The following is a 20,709-nucleotide window of genomic DNA, read 5'->3' as shown; positions in this document are numbered from 1 at the left end:
CCAAATAACATAAGCTATAGAGAGAAATCATATTATTTTATGGGAAGTGTTGCAATTTAGCAAAAGATTATATTTAGTAAAATAGTCTGTGTTGCTCGATCTCAATAAGTAAATATACAGCAACACTTTCAAAACTTCATCTTTTGCTAAATTGCAACACTTTCCAATTTAAGAAGTGGAAGAACGACTTTACCCTGACCACAACACATGGAGAATATAGGCTTCCCACGTCGATATCGTTTGCCCAACCTCTCTCCATACCACATATAAGCCTTACAATTACCACATATATATATAGGATCACCATCGTCGTAATAACCTAATTAAAATAATATTCATTGCTTAGTATTAATTACACAGTAGTTATATATTATGTGTTGAATGAAATATATTAGTACAATGAAAACCATAACCTCCATCTTTCAGTACATGACTAACTGATTCCAATAAATCTGTTCTAGTAACAACGGTCTCTGTTGCATCCTCATCACAAAAATCAGAGATTTTAGCACGTGTTTTGGGTCTTCCTTTTTTTTTATTACCAGACCTCGATTTTTCCACATCCTCACTTTCCGACATAGAGTCTTCATCATTATCTATATTGGACTCAGAATCAGTAGCAATAAAGCAAGCAAACTCTTCGGTGTTGATAGAAGTAGCCAAAAGATCTGTTTGTTTTTTTAACGGAAAAAATAATAAGTGTAAATCAGACGTATAATTATTAATAAACATTGTAATTATGAAAAAGAAGATCAAACCAATAGCTTCTTTTTTTTCTCCTCTCACGCATGATATGCATTCGTCTCTGTTGTGCATTACAAATTCCCGGGGTGTTAGATCAGGAACTTCATTGATATTGTAACGGAACAAACCTCCAAGTTGGTCTATATCAGTTACACTGGTAGGAGCATATCGTGCGTTCTTAGCATTACCACCTACAAATTCTAGTTAATAGTAAGCAAATTTATAACACGTAAATGTCTTAAAATGTAATTTATTTAAAAAACACTTTTATTTGGAGCAATCAACGAAGATGAACCTTTTTTCTGAGGTCGTCCAAGCTTACGTTTCATTTTTTCTGGTGAAACGCACGAACAAAAAAAAAATGTGTGATCTAAATACACAATCATTAACAAACTATATATATAAATAATTATAAATACTTCTACATTACTTGTTGTCATTGACTGTGATCGTCTCAGTTTCTCCTGATCCCTACCAATCAAGAAGGCATCTTGAGGATTGTCATTATCCCATGGATCCATGTAGCTCCACGTATCCTTCTCCCTGCTCCGGTCTTTATCTCTGTGGCTCCTATTGACATTGAAACTACTATATGCATTTTTGGTAGACCCATTACTAAATCCCCTCCGTGCATTGGTGGAAGAAGATCGATCGAGAAACGGAGACCGAGCTGAATCAACATCACATTTGCTCCTAGAATTCCTACTCTTGCTATTATGTGACAAGGAAGAATCTAAACCAACCGAAAAGGAAAGGAAAATAGGGTCACAATGCAATTCAAATCAATCAAACAATGTTTTTACCAAATAAAGAAGCTATGGTCAAAATACTAAATCCTACAAACATATTGTTATGAACTCAAACATACCTGAACGAGAAGAAGATGATAGAATGTGATTTTTACTCCCAACACCAGAACCATGCCCTGTACTTCTCAACCATTCAGGAACTAAAGAGGGTTCACGTTTCTCCATCAGTAAAGCTATACTTCATCAGAATAAAAGAACGAAATTGCAAATCCTCTGGCCTTTTTCACCCTCAAGAACAATATAACCAAAAAGCCTCGTCTTCCTATATAAAATGCTGAATATCTCGCTACCCTCTAATCACCTAACACCACAAAAGGGCAGGGAAGATATCACAATCATTCGTCTGCTTAATCTCAAAATCCAAAATTTCCCACAAAAAATAATGATTCGTCTCAAAGCTACACGAAAATCAGTGACGAGAAAACCGTCTCTCCCACAGGATGATTTTAAAGATGCTCGAAGATCATAATCGCTATCGATAAACCTACCAATAAAGGAACTAGCCTCAATTACAGTGATGGCACCAAACCAGAAAACCCTAAAATCCCTACGCAATAATATCTTCTATATATGACTATCACTCCCGATATTAATCAGCCTAAGCCCTAGAATCAATACCACGGAGAAATTCGTTCAACGCATCACCAGAAATTTTTTCCCGGAATAAGAAAATTGAAACGGTGGGTGCGACAACGAAACCAAACCAAGACGGAGATTATTCGTCTAAACGGAATATGCAGGAGTTTTTTAGATGCAATCGTTCAAACGAAACAATGGCTTCCTACCCAAGGAGGGAGAAAGATGAAAGTTGCAAAAAAAAAAAAAACAAACCGAGAGAGGAAACGGGAAGCGATGGAAGGAGAAGCGAATGGAGGAAACGATTAGGGTTTTCAAAAGAGAGAAATCGAATAGAAATTAGGGTTTTTGAGATGGGAAGAGAGACTGGTAGAAGAAGAAGAGAAGGAGGCTAGATTGTTTTTTGGCTCTGTGTTTTTTTTTTTGGAGAACGAAACGCATGAACAAAACAGCAGCCTCTTTTTCTCTTTTCTCTTCTCCTAGAGAGAAAACTCAATTGTATTTTTATATCCTTTTTATATTATACTATATTTTTGTCATAGGTTTTCTCTCTTTAAATAAGATAATTTGGAAGGAGAGACAATGATCAAGTTTCTCAAAAACTTGTTGATTTTATGTTCTTCTCAATCCAATGAATTTATAGTAGTGTAGCAATTTAATATTATTAAAGTATCTCGACACATGGAACTATTTTGTGCAATTTTTGACTTTTATAATTTAATTAATATATCTTTTTTAACACTAATTATAGTATATTTTTGAATGTAATTTAGTATAATTATTGACAGCAAGTTTCATATTGTTATATATATATATATATATATATTTCATAAATACTGTTTCTATATTTTTACGCAAAATATTATAGCAAATACCAAGAAATACAATGGTCCAATATTTTAAAAAATATATATATAGCACATTTTATCTATTAGTTAATTCTTATATCGTATTTAAGTGTAGATACCACCATAAATTTTATACTATTCATAGATTTATACTTTTATAAAAGTATTTATATATTTAAGTTAAAAGTATTAATATATTTACCCCTAAAAAATATTTAACATATATCAATAAATGCATCATCTAATTAATAAGTACAAAAAACTATTTTTCACATAAAATTAATTAGTATATCTCTAAATGTATTTTAACATAGATAGTAACATCAATTTCTTCCTTTTCACGCATAAATCATTTAACTAAAATATTTCTATACTATATTTACAAATTTTGTCTTAATGTAAATATTAATAGATTCAGCTTCCATTAACTAAATACAATTTTATTTGGTGGCTTTTTAACTTTAACCATTTAATTAGTGTCTTTTTCTTTTCTTTTTTTGGTCAAACATCATTTTAATAGTGTCTTTAAACATATTTTCGTATTTCATACTATTTAAACATTTATCAATTAAATAGTAGTATTTTGTGTTTTTGAATAATACTACTATTCACACATATCTCATATATATAAAAACACTTATATCTTTATCTTCAATAAAATTATTAACATATCTTAACAACGTCCAACAAGTTTTTGACAACAACTAAACAAGCTAATTTATGTGTTTTTACATAATTAGATTTTAATTAGTGTATATGTAAAGGTATTTATTATTTTAATATTAGATACTACCTTCGTATTATCCACTAATACAGTATATAATTTACGTAGTCAGTTTTAATAGTTTTCTATTATTTGCATATGTGCATAGTGCATTGTCAACTTTAAAAGCATACTATTAATAATATCAGTCAATAACTATTTATAATTTATTATTATATTACCAAATTACATGATTATTTATAACTCATTTCTTTCTATTATCCCATGTTATCATTTATACAGTCACTTTTAATAGCATACTATTATTTTCACATATGTATAATCTATATAGTCAATTTAAAAACCTACTCTCAAAAACAATCATATAGCCAAAAGAACAAAATTACCAAACCACTAAGTCAATACTTATTATAATTCTTTGATATACTAGATTTTGCGTCCACGCTATACGTGGATATTTTTGTTGATAAAAAATTATATGCAATCAGTTATATTTATTAAGATATAAATTTTATATATTAGTGTTTTAATAATATATTAAAAATATTATGGTGTTAATCTAATAATTTTTATGTAAATTGTGAGGTTTTATCAGTTTTTTTTTAATCTATATACAATATGTGGTATTTAAAAACTTATTATTTGGTCAAACACTTATAAGTTAATATATTCAAACCAACTAAAATTATTACAAATTAATCAAATGGTAATTTTAAACATAGTATTGACATGATGATAAAATATTATACATTCACTTCTTTGAATCAAGAAGATAAATTTTTTTCATCATTTTTACTTTTATTCTAATTATATATGTGTTCTTTAAAAATAATAAAAAATAATAAAATTTAATATTTAATATTTTTCTTCTCTTGTTTAACCAATAACAAATTTTTATTTTGATATAATAATTAAAAAAACAAACTAATAAATAAAATATTTGCTTTGAGATTAATAACAAATTTAAATTTGAAACCAAAACAATAGTTGAATATGAAATGTAGAAAATCAAACAAAGTTTATGAATTAAATATATTTTTATCAATTGGTAGTGTAAACTTTTAAATAATTTTTCAATGATTATAAGTCATCTCTTCTAATAAGAATGAAATGTTTTTTCATCATGTTCATTTTTATTCTTGTTATATTTTTTTTCAATGAATATATGATATTCACTTATTGTTAATGTTTTTTGTATGATTATATTCTGTTTCATCATATTCATTCTCACTTCTTTTACTTATAATCAAGTAGGCAAAACCGATACAATTTAATACATACAAATTTAAAAAAATAAAGTAACAAATTGAACAACTTAAAACTAAGAACTTCTACATTAATCTATTGTAATTCCAAGTCGAATATACAAAACAAAAATTTTTGATCATTTTTGCAAAATATATTACATGAGATTATGTAGAAATATGTTTTGTATATGTGAAAAAAATAGATGAATATAAATCATAATTATTAGTTATTTAAAATTTTACGTGAAAAGCTTTAAAATCAAGTATCTTAAACTTGCATAAATAGCATATATTTTTAATAGATAATAAATTAAATTTGTAACTTAAACAATAATAATGGAGATTTTAATATCATGTTGGGTTTTTTGTTAATAGAGATTTCTTTAATTTTAATTTATTTTCTTAATCATAATATTATAATTATGATTTTTTTATAATTTAAAATTTTCATATATGAATAAAAATGAATTTTTAAATATTGATGTGGATACCTTGAAAATAGTATAGATTCAACTGTTATTAATAATATAATAATTTTAGCTAACAATTTTTCCTATATTGTTTTGTATTAACAATGTAATTTTATAATTTAGAAACTTTTTTAATTTTAGATATTGATGTGGACTAATAAAATTAACCTTTTTAAAACTTATGTCGATGTTTTTAGAGGCATATAGTTTCAACTTTTATTTTTTTTTATAAATATATTTTTCTGTTAACAATATAATTTTAAAATTTAGAAATTTTTCTTAATTTTAAATATTAATGTATACCAATAAGATTGAACTTTTAAATTATATATAAACATTCTTGGAGGCATATAGCTTTAACCTTTATTAATAATAGATTTATAAATCAAAGGAGAGCCAGAACCGCATCGTCTCCCTTAAGGATAGTAACGGACATTTGGTGGAAAATGCGAGAGGAATAGAAAAAGTGGCCTCTACATATTTTCAAGACCTTTTCTCCTCGTCTATCCCCTCAGACCCAGAAAATTCTCTCCGGTTTATTACCGAGAAAGTCTCAGATAATACAAATCAATTACTTTTGAAGGATCCGTCGGAGAAAGAAATTAAAGATGCGCTTTTCGATATTAACCCGGATAAAGCTCCTGGCCCTGATGGTATGACAAGCAAATTTTACCAAAAATTCTGGTCTTTTATTCGCCAAGATATTGTTAAACTGGTTAAAAACTTTTTCAGCTCCGGAACTTTTGATCCTAGACTTAACCAGACAAATATTTGTCTAATCCCAAAAATAAACAAACCTAGAGCAATGGGGGAATTTCGCCCAATCAGCCTGTATAACGTCAGTTACAAGATCATCTCCAAGCTTTTATGCAAACGACTCAAAAAGACACTTCCAAACATCATTTCAGAAACACAATCGGCCTTCATGGCTAGACGACTTATTACAGATAATATTCTGTTGCGCAAGAAAATTTTCACGCACTCCGAAGCAACACAAATTGTAGAGAAAATTTTATGGCTATCAAGACAGATATGAGCAAAGCATATGACCGAATTGAATGGAGTTTCATTCAAGCTCTCCTAATCAAGTTAGGATATTCATCGAGATGGGTCAGTTTACTGATGTTTTGTATCTCATCAGTTTCATACCAGGTCCTTATTAATGGAGAACCTAAAGGTAATATCAAACCGTCGAGGGGCTTAAGGCAAGGGGACCCTCTCTCCCCCTTCCTCTTTATTCTGTGCACAGAAGGCCTTATTTCGCTCCTCAAGGGAGCAGAGGAAGAGGAGCGAATCTCTGGGCTGAAAATAGCTCAAGCAAGTCCCCCAGTTTCCCACCTTCTCTTTGCTGATGATAGCCTGTTTTTCTGTAAAGCGGATATCCAACAAGGAGCGGAGATTCTTCGAATCATAAACACTTATGGAATGGCGTCGGGACAACAACTTAATCCGGGGAAATCATCCATCATATTTGGAGATAGAGTGGACCCAGATCTCAAACGAAGTGTTAAATACCATAGGTATTTCTACAGAAGGCGGTATGGGCATGTACCTAGGCCTACCTGAGCAAATATGTGGATCAAAGAAGAAGGTCTTTTCTTTTGTTCATGAACGCCTTAGTAATCGTGTTAATAATTGGTCCGCAAGACTTCTTTCCAAGGGTGGAAAAGAGATTCAGATTAAATCAGTGGCTCAAGCCGTCCCCACTTACGTCATGTCTTGTTTTCTCCTTCCTAAAGGGGTTACAGACAAACTTCAGAGCGCCATTGCCAATTTTTGGTGGAGTTCAAAACAAACTAGCAGCGGAACAAGATTTGTATTCCACAGGACATGGGAGGCCTTGGCTTTAGAGATCTAAATGATTTTAATCTAGCTTTGCTAGCGAAGCAACCATGGAGACTCATTCAGTACCCTTCATCTCTTCTGGCTCGGGTGCTAAGAGGAAGATATTATTGACAATCAGATCCGTTAGAGGATCGAAATGTCTACTCACCATCCTATGGATGGAGGAGTATGTTGGCTGCAAAACCGTATCTCAAAATGGGACTAAGGAAGACGATAGGGTCGGGACTAAATACGAGGGTGTGGAGTGAGCCTTGGATCCCCGATGCCAGGGCCCGTCCACCAAGAGCAACCCCCCCAAATCGGACTTCAGGACCCAGGAGTGTTAGTTTACTCCTTTATCCGTTAAGATACGAAGCAATGGGATGAGCCTCTTCTAAGAGAATTTTTCCAACCTGAAGATGTCTCTCTTATCATTGGGTTGAGACCTAGTAGGAACCGTACCCTTGATGGATTTGCGTGGAACCATACTAAATCAGGAATATACACGGTTAAATCCGGATATGACCTGATTAGGAAATCAAACCTTGAACAGAATTTGGATGTCGTGAGAGAACCGAGTATTACAGCCCTTCAAAGCTATGCCTGGAAAGTACGGACGCCTGGAAAAATGAAGCATTTTATGTGGCAAGTTTTATCAGGATGTATTGCTACTTGCCAAAACCTAACCTACAGGCATATGGGAATAGATAAGAGTTGTCCCCGCTGTGGGAATCCTGAAAAATCTATTAACCATCTTTTGTTTTTATGTCCCCCGGCTTTCCAAGTCTGGGCGTTATCGGACTTTCCGTCCCTTCCGGGTCTCTTCCCGAGTACTTCTATTTACCAAAATATGAGCTTTCTCTTCTGGAAAACAAAAGAGTTAGACATGACAGATCCTCAAAAGGATTTTTATCCTTGGATCTTGTGGTACATTTGGAAAGCGAGGAACGACAAGATCTACAACGGGAAAGAAATTTCCCCAGTAGATACCTTGATCCACGCCAAGGTTGAAGCAGAAAGTTGGAAGATTGCAAACCAACCAGAAGAAGTAGAGGACAAACCAGATGAGGCGCCACTCACTACTTTGCTCCGGAGTCCTCTACCCGATGTCGAGAGGTTACCGCTGTGTCAGGTCAATGCTTCCTGGATAAGTAACGGCCTGGTAAGTGGGCTCGGATGGAGTCTAAAGGATGAGAGGGGTGGTGAGATCTTTGGCCTACAGGGCTAGCCCAGAAGCCTATCGGTCCTTCATGCCGAATTGGAGAGTCTGTTATGGGCTATGTCTTGTGTGATAGAGAGACAAATCTTATCCGTTCCCTTTCAGACCGATTGTTCGGATTTGGTAAGCATGTATGAATCTCCATCGGATTGGCCATCTTTTTCATCAGAGCTGGAAGCCCTTCGTATTCTTCGGGAAAGTTTTTTGGATTTCAATCTATCACATATCCCCAGAAGTTCAAATGTCCGAGCAGATAGTCTTGTAAAAAGAGCTCGAGCAAGAGACGATATTTTCTCCCAAATCATTCATAACGAGCCAACTGAGGATGGTTTTCGGACCAATTCCTTAACGGGCCAAATGTGATGTAACAATTGGGTTGTGGAAAAAAAAAAATCAAAGCTGGAAGATTCTACACGAGGCATGTAGCTGCAAGTGATTTTGGTATTTCTTCCTTGTTTTAAGGCTTACCAAATGTATTCGGATGTTATTGGTCAGTTAATTGTTACCTTTGTGGTTAAGGTTAGATTGTTAAAACCCAATCAGAAGCCATGTTACTTCAAAACTCTTCCTCGGATACCTCAGTCTCCTTCGTCTTAATGACAGAATTTCTTTCTCTATTTTCAGTGTTTTCAGAAGTGTCGAGTATCAACCACTTGACATGTTTCTTGGATTGCTTGGAATTTAGCATTTTTGTTAAATTTTGTGGCCAAGCTTTGGAGATTTTCGGTCTCTTTTTATAATATTAAAACGTCTTATAGTGACTTTGTTTATATCTCTTTTCATTATATTATTTATAATTTAGCTAATAGTTAAGCATATAGTTTAGTCAAATTGATTCTTTTATGTTGTAAGGACTCATTTTTTTAGTGAAATTTTATTCTATTTTTTTTTTTTGGTTGGTTGCACACAGGGAAAAAAACTTAAAAATTATTATGTGACAAATAAATTGGATGCTAATGAGAGTCTCTAAATATATATGTATACATCTAATTTAAATTTAAAATTTCTTATTTTAAAATTATTTATTTTAGTTTTTTATTATTAATATAAATTTTATATATAATTTCTTTATCTTTAATAATTTTTTTAAAACAATAATAAAATTTGGAAACTTTTTAATTTTTAATGTTGAGATGGACCAATGAAAAATTATACAGAATTTCTTTATTCAGCAATAATATTAGAATTTGTAAACTTTCTTAATTTCCTTATTCAGCAATAATATTAAAATTTGGAAATTTTCTTTAATTTTGAATGATGATGTGGACCAATAAAATTGCTATTTTAATAATTTTTTTAAACAATAATAGAATTTGGAAACTTTTTAATTTTTAATGTTGAGATGGACCAATAAAAAATTTATACAGAATTTCTTTATTCAGCAATAATATTAGAATTTGTAAACTTTCTTAATTTCCTTATTCAGCAATAATATTAAAATTTAGAAATTTTCTTTATTTTGAATGATGATGTGGACCAATAAAATTACTATTTTAAATCCTATGTAGACACCCTTAAAAACCTATAGCTTCAACTTTTATTAGTATAAGACTAGATTTTGCATCCACGTTACGCGTGGATATTTTGTTGATTAAAATAATATGTAATTAATTATATTTATTGATATATAAATTGTACATATTAGTGTTTTAATAATATATTAAAATATTATAGTGTTGATCTAATAATTTTTATGTACATTGTGATATTTTAACGGTTTTGTTTTGAATCTATATACAATATATCATATTTCAAAAATATATTATTTAATCAAACACTTATAAGTTAATATACCAAAACCAACTAAAATTTTTACAACTTAATCAAATGTTACTTTTTAAACATAGTATTAACATGATAATAAAATATTATATATTCACTTATTTAAATCAAAAAGTAATTTTTTCCATCATTTTTACTTATAAGTTAATCTTTTTTATTAGTTTGTTTAGCAAATACAAATTTTTATTTTGATAAATTAATTTGAAAAACAAACTAATAATTAAAATATTTGCTTTGAGATTAATAACAACTTTAAAATTGAAACTAAAACAATAGTTGAACATGAATGAATAAAATCACACAAATTTGTGAATAATTATATTTTTGTCAATTAGTAGTGTATTTAAATAATTTTAAATGATTATATGTCATCATTTCTAATAAGAATGAAATTTTCTTTTCATCTTCTTCATTTTTATTCTTGTTATATCTGTTTTTTCAATGAATCTATCATATTTATTTATTTTAATAATTTATGTATGATTATATTCAGTTTCATCATATTCATTCTCACTTCTAATTGTAATTAAGTAGATAAAATCAGTACAATTTAATACATACAAATTTATAAAAAATGAAATAACAAATTAAACAACTCAAAACTAAGAATTTCTACATTAATATTTTGAATTCCAAATTAAATATATAAAATGTAAATTTTTTGATCATTTTTTCATAATATATTACATGAGAAAAAAAATATTACATACTTTCGCATAATATATTACATATTTCGATGATATGTTTTGCAAATGTTAAAAAAAAAGATGAATATAAATCATAAATATTAGTTATTTAAAATTCTACATGAAAAGTTTTAAAATCAAGTAACTTAAACTTGTATAAGTAGTTATATTTTTTTATAGATAATAAATTAAATTTGTGATTTAAACAGTGATAATGGAGATTTTAATATCATGTTGATTTTTTTCTTGGTTAATAGAGATTTCATTATTTTTTAATATATTTTTAATCATAATATTAGAATTATGAAACTTTTTTTTAATTTATAATTTTGATATATACGAATAAAAATAAAAATTTAAATACTGATGTGGATGCTTTGAAAATAATATAGCTTTAACTATTATTAATAATAGAATAATTTTAATTGCTAAATGTAGTTAATATGAAAGTGTTGCAATATCATGATGATGATGGTGTGTCCCGTTTTATCACTGATTCACCTATTGATGAAGTTTTGACCTTGCGCAATAGGTGAGTATCTTTCGATGTATTGTTTAAATTGACTTATGAAAAAAAAATATGTATATTTAGATTTACATGATTTTGTTATTGAAATTTCAGGATTAGAGAGAGATTATATGGACTGGATACAGATGATGTCTAATGGTTTGGGCCGATTAGAATGATTCAAAATCGATAATCCATATATATTATTAGTTTTGTTAGACACTTTTTTTTTGTATTTACAAGACTGTTTTGGGTCAAAAAAATTCGTGTTATAACCAAAATTCGACTCTTCCTTTAACAAATAAATTGTGTTAACCAATAATCTATCTAGAATATTCATCATAAGTTGCAACTTTCCAAAAATGGAACATTTTTCTTTTGAAAAAATACGTAAAATGCATTGATTCACGCGACACTTTCCATAACCGTTATTTGGGTGTTATATATATCCCCATTTTCTCATATACATTGTTAAAAATAAACAACAAAGTAACCCTTCTCCCCAACTGTTTCTTTGGCTTTATAAAAACATTGTCCAGGAAAATTATGTTCACTAGCTTGATGTAATGATTGTATACTGAAGAAACTATTGTATTTTTTGATTATTTTTGACTCGGTATGCTCGCGTATCTCGGTTGTGTGTATGCTTAGTACACCAGATGCAATTAGATATTATTCTCTCATATTGCATGCTGCTAATGTCTCGAAAAAGTACATTAACGGATGAAAAGACACCTTTGACAGACAATTGTTGTCATTTAAAATAAAACCTATAAATAAATTAATCTTTATTTTAATAATACATATTCAATGTTGTATGATTCCATAAGTTTATTGGGTTGAAAAAGGAAATAACTGTCTAGAATGTAACGCGTATATATATGTGTTCTCTTTCCTTTTTTTTTTTACTTTTCCTTTTGTGTTCTTGACAGAGAAAAAAAAAATGTCTCATGTTGTTGATATCTCTAGGTTAGATTATTACACCACCGGCGGTGAAGTTCGTGTGCAAGTTGTTCGACTCTGGAAGAACGTAAATTTCTTTGGTGATACAATTGAGATGATTTTCGTTGACGATCGGGTATTTTGTTATGTAGTTGTTATTTCTTTATATATTTCATAGGGTTATTTTAAAAGCAATTTTTCTTTTGGATTTTACACTTGAACTTATGCGAAATCGATCTTAGGGTCATCGTATCGGCGCAACTGTCATGCCCGATGAAATCGCTCTGCATGGACCTGTACTTAAACAAGGTTACTGGTTTAGGGTTCGTCGATTCGTTGTTAAGAAGGCCAGTGGTTCGATATGCATAACCGTAAACAGACATCGGTTTATTTTCGGATCTCATACGGTCGTGATTCCTATCTCTCCAGTAACCCATAATTTACACTTGCATCTCAATTGCACACGCGTCTTTGACATCGTGACTCGCAGATTAGATTTTAAGTTTTTAATTGGTAATATTGGTAACCATCTGTTAGTTTTGTGACAATTTTAGTATAATATATCGTTTTGTTAATATCACTTTTTTTTGTATTCGATATAGATGTAATGGGAACCGTGTTGAAGATGGGTGATCTCTGTGAGATCAACAGCGATGCTTATGAGGATAATGCAACATTTTTCGATTCGAACTTCTTGATGCAGGGTAAGATCTATGAGTTTATATCCATATGTCGTTTGTTTATGCAAAAAAAAAAAACAATGTATCGTTTTGGTTTTATGACATCTAAACTGGAAGAACCTTTTTTGTTCTATTTTAATCAATTAGGAGAGATTGAGTATTGCCATGTATCGCCCGTGAGAATTTGGCTAAGAATCTGCATAGTGTTTATCAGCGTAATCAAAGTGAATCAGTGGTGTTTGTGCTGAGGTTTTGGAAGATGACTAATGGTCAAGGTAGGTTTTTATTCCTTTTTTTTTGTATTTTAGAATAGCTAATCTTGCATTCTTCTAATTCTGATTCATAAAATTAATGATAGGTGTTGATAAGAATTCGGTTGTCCTATGCTCTTACCCTCCTTGCTCTAATTTCCTGTGTAATCCTGTTGATGACGAGATTGACGATTTCAGGGCTAAGTAAGTATTAAATTTATTTTTTCTTTATTGACATATTTTGTTAGTTGATTTTTAGATATATTGATCTAACATATCAATTTTTTTTTTGTAGGCGATACCGCCTTAACTAATGCACCATCGATGGAATGTCAATTCCTTATCTTTCTTTTTAATGTTTGTAAAACTATTATATTATGATACTTATTAAATGATATTGGTTGTTGTTTAATCTACTATTTCGGTTTGACTCTATGCATACTGCATTATGTCTTATTTATATTATGAATGTTATGAATGATTATGTCTTATTTATATTATGAATGTTATGAATGATATCGTTACATTGTCTTTAGTGTTTAGAATAAATTTGTATATCAATGGTTTTGTAATGTTTTGTCTTTTTTGGTGATGTATGGTGATTTGAAAAGTTGATTTGTAAACTATAGTCTACTCAAAGGGCTAAGTATTCATTGCGTTTTTGAAAAAATATCTGACAACTTCTGATAGATTTGAATAGATGGATATCTATAGTTTTTGATATATGTATATCTATAATATTTTGTAGATGTATATCTCCAATATACAATAAACTTAACATTTTTGATTATATATATAATAGTAATGCCTAAACCGCATGTAAACGATAAACGATTGTGTCTTAATCGATTGGAGTGTAAATAAAATAAAGGAATGGATAATCAGGCATATGTCATTATTCTTAATAATGTTCTGTCAAAAAATACCTTGTGTTGGATTATTAAAAAGTATGTCAATAACATATATAATAACTGATTTGATTCTAAATTTGTTTGATGTAAACGATTTATTATGTTACATTTAAATTATATATCATCTGAGCCCAAAATTTGTATACATCTTATGGGCCAAAAAATTATGTGTTGTAACCAAAATTCGACTCTTCCTTTAACAAATAAATTGTAATGGTCTTGGATGATCAAGAGGTTAGTCCTATAATTTAAGAATATCTCGGTTATTGCCCTGATCTATTAAATTTATTAGTAATTAATAATGTTTTCAATATCAATCATATTGTTAATGTGTTATCTTAATATTTTCTAATTTTATTACGTATAATAATTATTCCATCTAATTAAAGGGTTTTAAAATTCAAAATAATGAGAAAAAAGTCAAATAGAATTGTCAAACAAAATAAATGAAAACATCAAATGAAATTGGTAGATTCAATGGCTAGGGAAAATAGGTGAGTGATAAAAAAAGTAGTCATCTTCAATGTTGTTAAACTCATCTGTGTAGTCAAGCCTGCAAGAACAAGATAAATAATGAGTCGAATATTCAACAATTTTGTTTAGTAAATTTACAAGATAATAACGGTGAACAATGCTTACATAAAATGAGAATTTTCGACTTCAGGAATTGGAGGATCGAACAATATTTCAGAGAATTCTCGACCAGAACAAACACATATTTCATCTGTACAATATAGAAAATTATATTAGCTACAATTGATATAAATATAAATTGATATATGGTTGGTCGATAGAATGAGAAATAACCTCCATATCGACACATCTCCCAAAATCTCAATACACAGAAAACAATTTTGCGACGAGGAGTATTTTCCATAAGGACTCAAAATGTTCAGCATCTCTTCGCCACGCTATGCAATTGATGTCGACACCCCTAAAAATCAGAATTAATATATCATTTTTCTTAACATCGAGAATATGATAGTAAAGTTTATATATGTATTAGTCTTTGTATCAATGGATTCTTACTCGAAATATCTAATTGTAAATTTTAGAACACTTGAGTTGATTCTCTGATTTCCGATCCAAACTTGGTCTTGACGTTCCAATTGACAAACTTTAATAATACCTCCGATCAAATCAACTAGCATAAAGCAATATATTCATATAATTAAGTAGAGTATTAATTAATCTAATTGAGTATAATAAAATACTAAGAAAACATACCAACGTCTATGTTTTTCATCAGAGATTCGTCAAGGACACTTCTAAAATTAGCAAATGAATACAACTGGTCATCTGATTTAGGCGATGTCTTCTCAACATGAGTATCCTCATCGATACAGATATGGAGACCATTGACTGTAATCCTCGAAGTTCCCATGTGTGGAGTAATTTTGAAGTTACCAATGAAGTACCAATCTTTATCACACATCATGCCTTCATAATTGTCTACTAAACGATTCGGAATCGATGCACGTATTCGATCACCCTAGATTTTCAGTTAAAAAATAATGATGGTATTGATAATATATTAAGATTCAGACAGTAATATATTAAGATTCAGACAGTATGTTATTTTTGAAGTTATACTTACATGTTCGTTTGCGAATATAAACGATCGCTGAATACCGTGAACACCTAGGCTTTCCTCGACACTCTTAATAACTTGAACACAGATAGAAGATCGATCAGATGCTATACCTAAATCAGAAATCATCGTGCAAGGAGACATTTTTTTCAAAAATAGATGCAGTTATTCTTAACAATGAATAGAGTCTGATTACGAGTAACAAATGGGTACTACTTTAAATTGAAAACCACCGTTACGACAACCAATAGTAGTGTTTGCAATGTTTTGAAAAATAACGGTCATATTTACCACCGCTACTTTAGTTGAATATATATGTCATGTTTTGTTATAATTATAATATAATAATTATGAAAATCAATAAGAGAAAAAACCTCATCAGAATCATTACTAGGTGATAAAATGACATATAATTGTGATGATTATTAATATTTATTTTATTGTAATAATAATTGTGATACTAGCTTTTTTAGAGGCTTAGACATAGAAATTTTTTTTCTGAAGGAATATTTATTAGATTTTATTTCGTTTATTATATAAAGTACAATTTTTACTATATTTGATTAATAATAATGGTATAATTTCATTTTATTATTGTAAATAAGTGTTGTTCATCTTAAAATATGATATATACCGAAAGTTTAACAAAAAATATTATACAATTTAACTATTATTCATAAACTCAAATATAAAAATATTATACGATTTCTAAAATATATAAAGCCCGCGCTTAGCAAAAATTGAAAATAAAAATATGATGTTTATGTTACAAGAATTTCAATAATCAAATTATAATAAGGTTTATATAATTATTGTGTCCGCGTGACGCGGGCAGATACCTAGTGGTATTTTAATTGACTTCATAAATTATATACATGTGGATTATAGAAATGATTGATTACAAATAATGCTTGACTTATTTGTTTGGTAATTTATTGATATTTGGATATATATCCTTTATTATAATATGCATTTAAAATTGACTATATAAATTATACACACGTGAAAATAATAGCATGCCTTTAAATTGACTGTGTAAATAATATACACGTGGATAATATAAATAATAAATTAGAAATAATTATGTAATTTGGTAATATATTAATGCATTGTAAATAATTATTGACTATTTTCATGGAAATATATATATATATAATATATGAAGTTTATTTATGCATTTACAATTGACTATATAAATAATATACATATGCAAAACTAGCATGCTATTAAAATTTGACTGTATAAATGACATATATGTGGATATTATGAATAATATATTATAAATAATTCGGTATTTTGATAATCTTATACTAATAAAAGTTGAAGCTAAATGCTTTTAAGAGTGTCCACATAGGATTTAAGAAATCAATTTAATTGGTCCACATCAACATTTAAAAATAAGAAAAATTTACAAATTGTAATATTATTGCTGAAAAAAGGAAATTAAGAATGTATCCACATTGGATTTAAAAAATCAATTTTATTGGTCCACATCAACATTCAAAATTAAGGAAAATTTACAAATTATAATATTATTGCTGAAAAAGAAAATTAAAAAAGTTTATTGGTCTTATAAAAAAATTTATTGATCTACCTCAACATTGAAAATTGAAAAATTTCTAAATTCTATTATTGTTTTTAAAATTATTAAAAGTAAAAAAAATTATATATAAAATTGATATTAATAATAAAAAACTAAAATAAACAATATTAAAATAAGAAATTTTAAATTTAAATTAGATATATACACACATATTTAGAGACTCTTATATGAACATCCAATTTTTTTGTCACATAATTATAACAATTTTTAAGTTTTTTTTCCTGTGTGTGCAACCATGTAAAATAAACTAAGACAAAAGATAGAGTAAAGTTTCACTAAAAAATGATTTATTACAACGTAAAAAAACTAACTTGACTAAACTATATGTTTAACTATTAGCTAAATTACAAACAATATAATGAAGATATAAATAAAGTCTCTACAAGAACAAACTTGACTAAACTATATGTTTAATTATTAGCTAAATTATAAAGAATATAATGAAAAACGATATAAACAAAGACACTATAAGCCGCTTTAATATTGAAAAAGATATCATAAAATCTCCAAAGCTTGGCCACCAAATTTGAAAACAATGATAAATTTCAAGCAATCCGAGAAACATGTCAAGTGATTGATACTCGACATTTTTGAAAAACCAAACACTGAAAATAGAGAAAAAAACATAGCGGAGGAGACTGAGGTATCTGAGAAAATTTTTTGAAATAACGTAGCATCTGAATGGGTTTTAACAACCCAACATGAATCACAAAAGTAACAATTAGCTGACCAAGAAGCATCTGAATACATTCGAGAAGCCTCATAATAAAGAGGAGAGGCTAAAATCACTTGTCGCAATGAGTCTCGTGTGAGATTTTTCAGTTTTGATTTCTAAATCTATTATTAATAAAAGTTATAGCTATATGCCTTTAAAAATGTCCATATATGATTTAAAAGTTCAATTATCTTGGTCAACATCAATATTTAAAATTAAGAATATTACTAATTTTTAAAATTATATTGTTAACAAACAAATATATTTAAAGAAAAATTAAAGTTAAAGCTATATGCCTCTAAGGACATCCATATAAAATATAAAAGGTCAACTTTATTATTCCACATCAATAACTAAAATTAAAAATTTTCTCTAAATTATAAAATCTTGTTTATACAAAATAATATAGGAAAATTTGTTAATTAAAATTATTCTATTATTAATGATAGTTAAAGCTATATTATTTTCAAAGCATCCACATCAGTACTTAAATTTTTATTTTTATTCGTATATATCAAAATTATAAATTAAAAAAAAAGTTTCATAATTCTAATATTATGATTAAAAATATATTAAAAATAAGGAAATCTCTATTAACCAAAAAAAAATCAACATAATATTAAAATCTCTATTATCACTGTTTAAATCACAAATTTAATTTATTATCTATAAAAAAATATAACTACTTATACAAGTTTAAGTTACTTGATTTTAAAACTTTTCATGTAGAATTTTAAATAACTAATATTTATGATTTATATTCATCTTTTTTTTAACATTTGCAAAACATATCATCGAAATATGTAATATATTATGCGAAAGTATGTAATATTTTTTTTCTCATGTAATATATTATGCAAAAATGATCAAAAAATTTACATTTTATATATTCAATTTGGAATTCAAAATATTAATGTAGAAATTCTTAGTTTTGAGTTGTTCAATTTGTTATTTCATTTTTATAAATTTGTATGAATTAAATTGTACTGATTTTATCTACTTAATTACAATTAGAAGTGAGAATGAATATGATGAAACTGAATATAATCATACATAAATTATTAAAATAAATAAATATGATAGATTCATTGAAAAAACAGATATAACAAGAATAAAAATGAAGAAGATGAAAATAAAATTTCATCTTATTAGAAGAGATGACATATAATCATTTAAAATTATTTAAATACACTACTAATTGACAAAAATATATTTATTCACAAATTTGTGTGATTTTATTCATTTCATATTCAACTATTGTTTTAGTTTCAAATTTAAAGTTGTTATTAATCTCAAAGCAAATATTTTAATTATTAGTTTGTTTTTTAAATTAATTTATCAAAATAAAAATTTGTATTTGCTAAACAAACTAATGAAAAAAGATTAACTTATAAGTAAAAATGATGGAAAAAATTACCTTTTTGATTTAAATAAGTGAATGTATAATATTTTATTATCATGTTAATACTATGTTTAAAAAGTAACATTTTATTAAGTTGTAAAAATTTTAGTTGGTTTTGGTATATTAACTTATAAGTGTTTGACTAAATAATATATTTTTGAAATATGATATATTGTATATAGATTCAAAACAAAACCGTTAAAATATCAAAATGTACATAAAAATTATTAGATCAACACTATAATATTTTAATATATTACTAAAATACTAATATATAAAATTTATATATTAATAAATATAATTAATTACATATTATTTTAATCAACAAAATATCCACGCGTAGCGTGGGTGCAAAATCTAGTCTTATACTAATAAAAATTGAAGCTATAGGTTTTTAAGGGTGTCCACATAGGATTTAAAATAGCAATTTTATTGGTCCACATCATAATTCAAAATAAAGAAAATTTCTAAATTTTAATATTATTGCTGAACAAGGAAATTAAGAAAGTTTACAAATTCTAATATTATTGTTGAATAAAAAGCGCATCTTTAATATCGAAAAGCGCATCTTTAATTTCTTTCTCCGACGGATCCTTCAAAAGTAATTGATTTGTATTATCTGAGACTTTCTCGGTAATAAACCAGAGAGAATTTTCTGGGTCTGAGGAGATAGACGAGGAGAAAAGGTCTTGAAAATATGTAGAGGCCACTTTTTCTATTCCTCTCGCATTTTCCACCAAATGTCCGTTACTATCCTTAAGGGAGACGATGCGGTTCTGGCTCTCCTTTGATTTATAAATCTATTATTAATAAAGATTAAAGCTATATGTGATAGAAGACCGTCCTAGGATTGTGTCACACTTGGTTCGGTGGAGTTTGATAGATCCTTGGATCCAGTCCGATTCGGTGAAAGAGATGCTAAGGCATGAGTTGTGGCTCGAAAATCCTTAGGCCCAAATTCAAAGAAGAGGTTGGAAACGAGGGGATGGACAAAACGATCAAGGGGGTTGCGATATCGGATGTTAGGGTGTGAAACAAGTCCCGAAATTCCCTAAGCCCCTAATACGACTACAACTCTCTCTCACACTTTGGGATTCGAAGGCTGCGTCAAGCAGGGTGAAACTATTTGATAAACCGAAGATCGATCAATGGCTAACCACCAAAATATCGACAAAGT

At 28.4% G+C, this 20,709-nt stretch overlaps 1 protein-coding gene across 7 annotated transcripts; it reads right to left on the bottom strand.

Moving 5' to 3' along the window:
- Positions 1–92: 92 nt before the first annotated feature.
- LOC112085234 lies at positions 93–2,595 on the bottom strand. Of its 7 annotated transcripts, XM_024154412.1 has the most exons (5): positions 1,613–2,377; positions 1,175–1,477; positions 1,040–1,078; positions 759–935; positions 95–668 (listed from the first exon to the last, which is right to left on the bottom strand). In XM_024154412.1, exons 1-5 carry the CDS (start codon positions 1,716–1,718, stop codon positions 364–366), a joined length of 930 nt encoding a protein of 309 aa, XP_024010180.1. In that variant the 5' UTR covers positions 1,719–2,377; the 3' UTR covers positions 95–363. The 7 variants fall into 7 exon arrangements, with proteins under 7 accessions (XP_024010174.1, XP_024010176.1, XP_024010178.1 ...); XM_024154406.1 differs by adding an exon at positions 2,385–2,595 and having other exon boundaries at positions 93–944; positions 1,040–1,477; positions 1,613–1,854; XM_024154408.1 differs by having other exon boundaries at positions 93–668; positions 759–944; positions 1,040–1,477.
- Positions 2,596–20,709: the final 18,114 nt, after the last annotated feature.

This window comes from Eutrema salsugineum, unplaced genomic scaffold, assembly GCF_000478725.1.
Source record: "Eutrema salsugineum unplaced genomic scaffold, Eutsalg1_0 scaffold_3, whole genome shotgun sequence".
NCBI classification, from domain to species: domain Eukaryota; kingdom Viridiplantae; phylum Streptophyta; class Magnoliopsida; order Brassicales; family Brassicaceae; genus Eutrema; species Eutrema salsugineum.
This window is presented reverse-complemented; position numbering and strand designations above follow the sequence as displayed.

What these genes read in the sequence shown, in the direction of transcription:
- LOC112085234 (XM_024154406.1), bottom strand. Translation starts at nt 1,718, where the DNA reads ATGGAGAAACGTGAACCCTCTTTAGTTCCTGAATGGTTGAGAAGTACA. An exon ending in ATCATCTTCTTCTCGTTCAG is followed by an intron (nt 1,478 to 1,612) that starts GTATGTTTGAGT and finishes CGGTTGGTTTAG; the next exon opens with ATTCTTCCTTGTCACATAAT. An exon ending in TGGACGACCTCAGAAAAAAG is followed by an intron (nt 945 to 1,039) that starts GTTCATCTTCGT and finishes ACTATTAACTAG; the next exon opens with AATTTGTAGGTGGTAATGCT.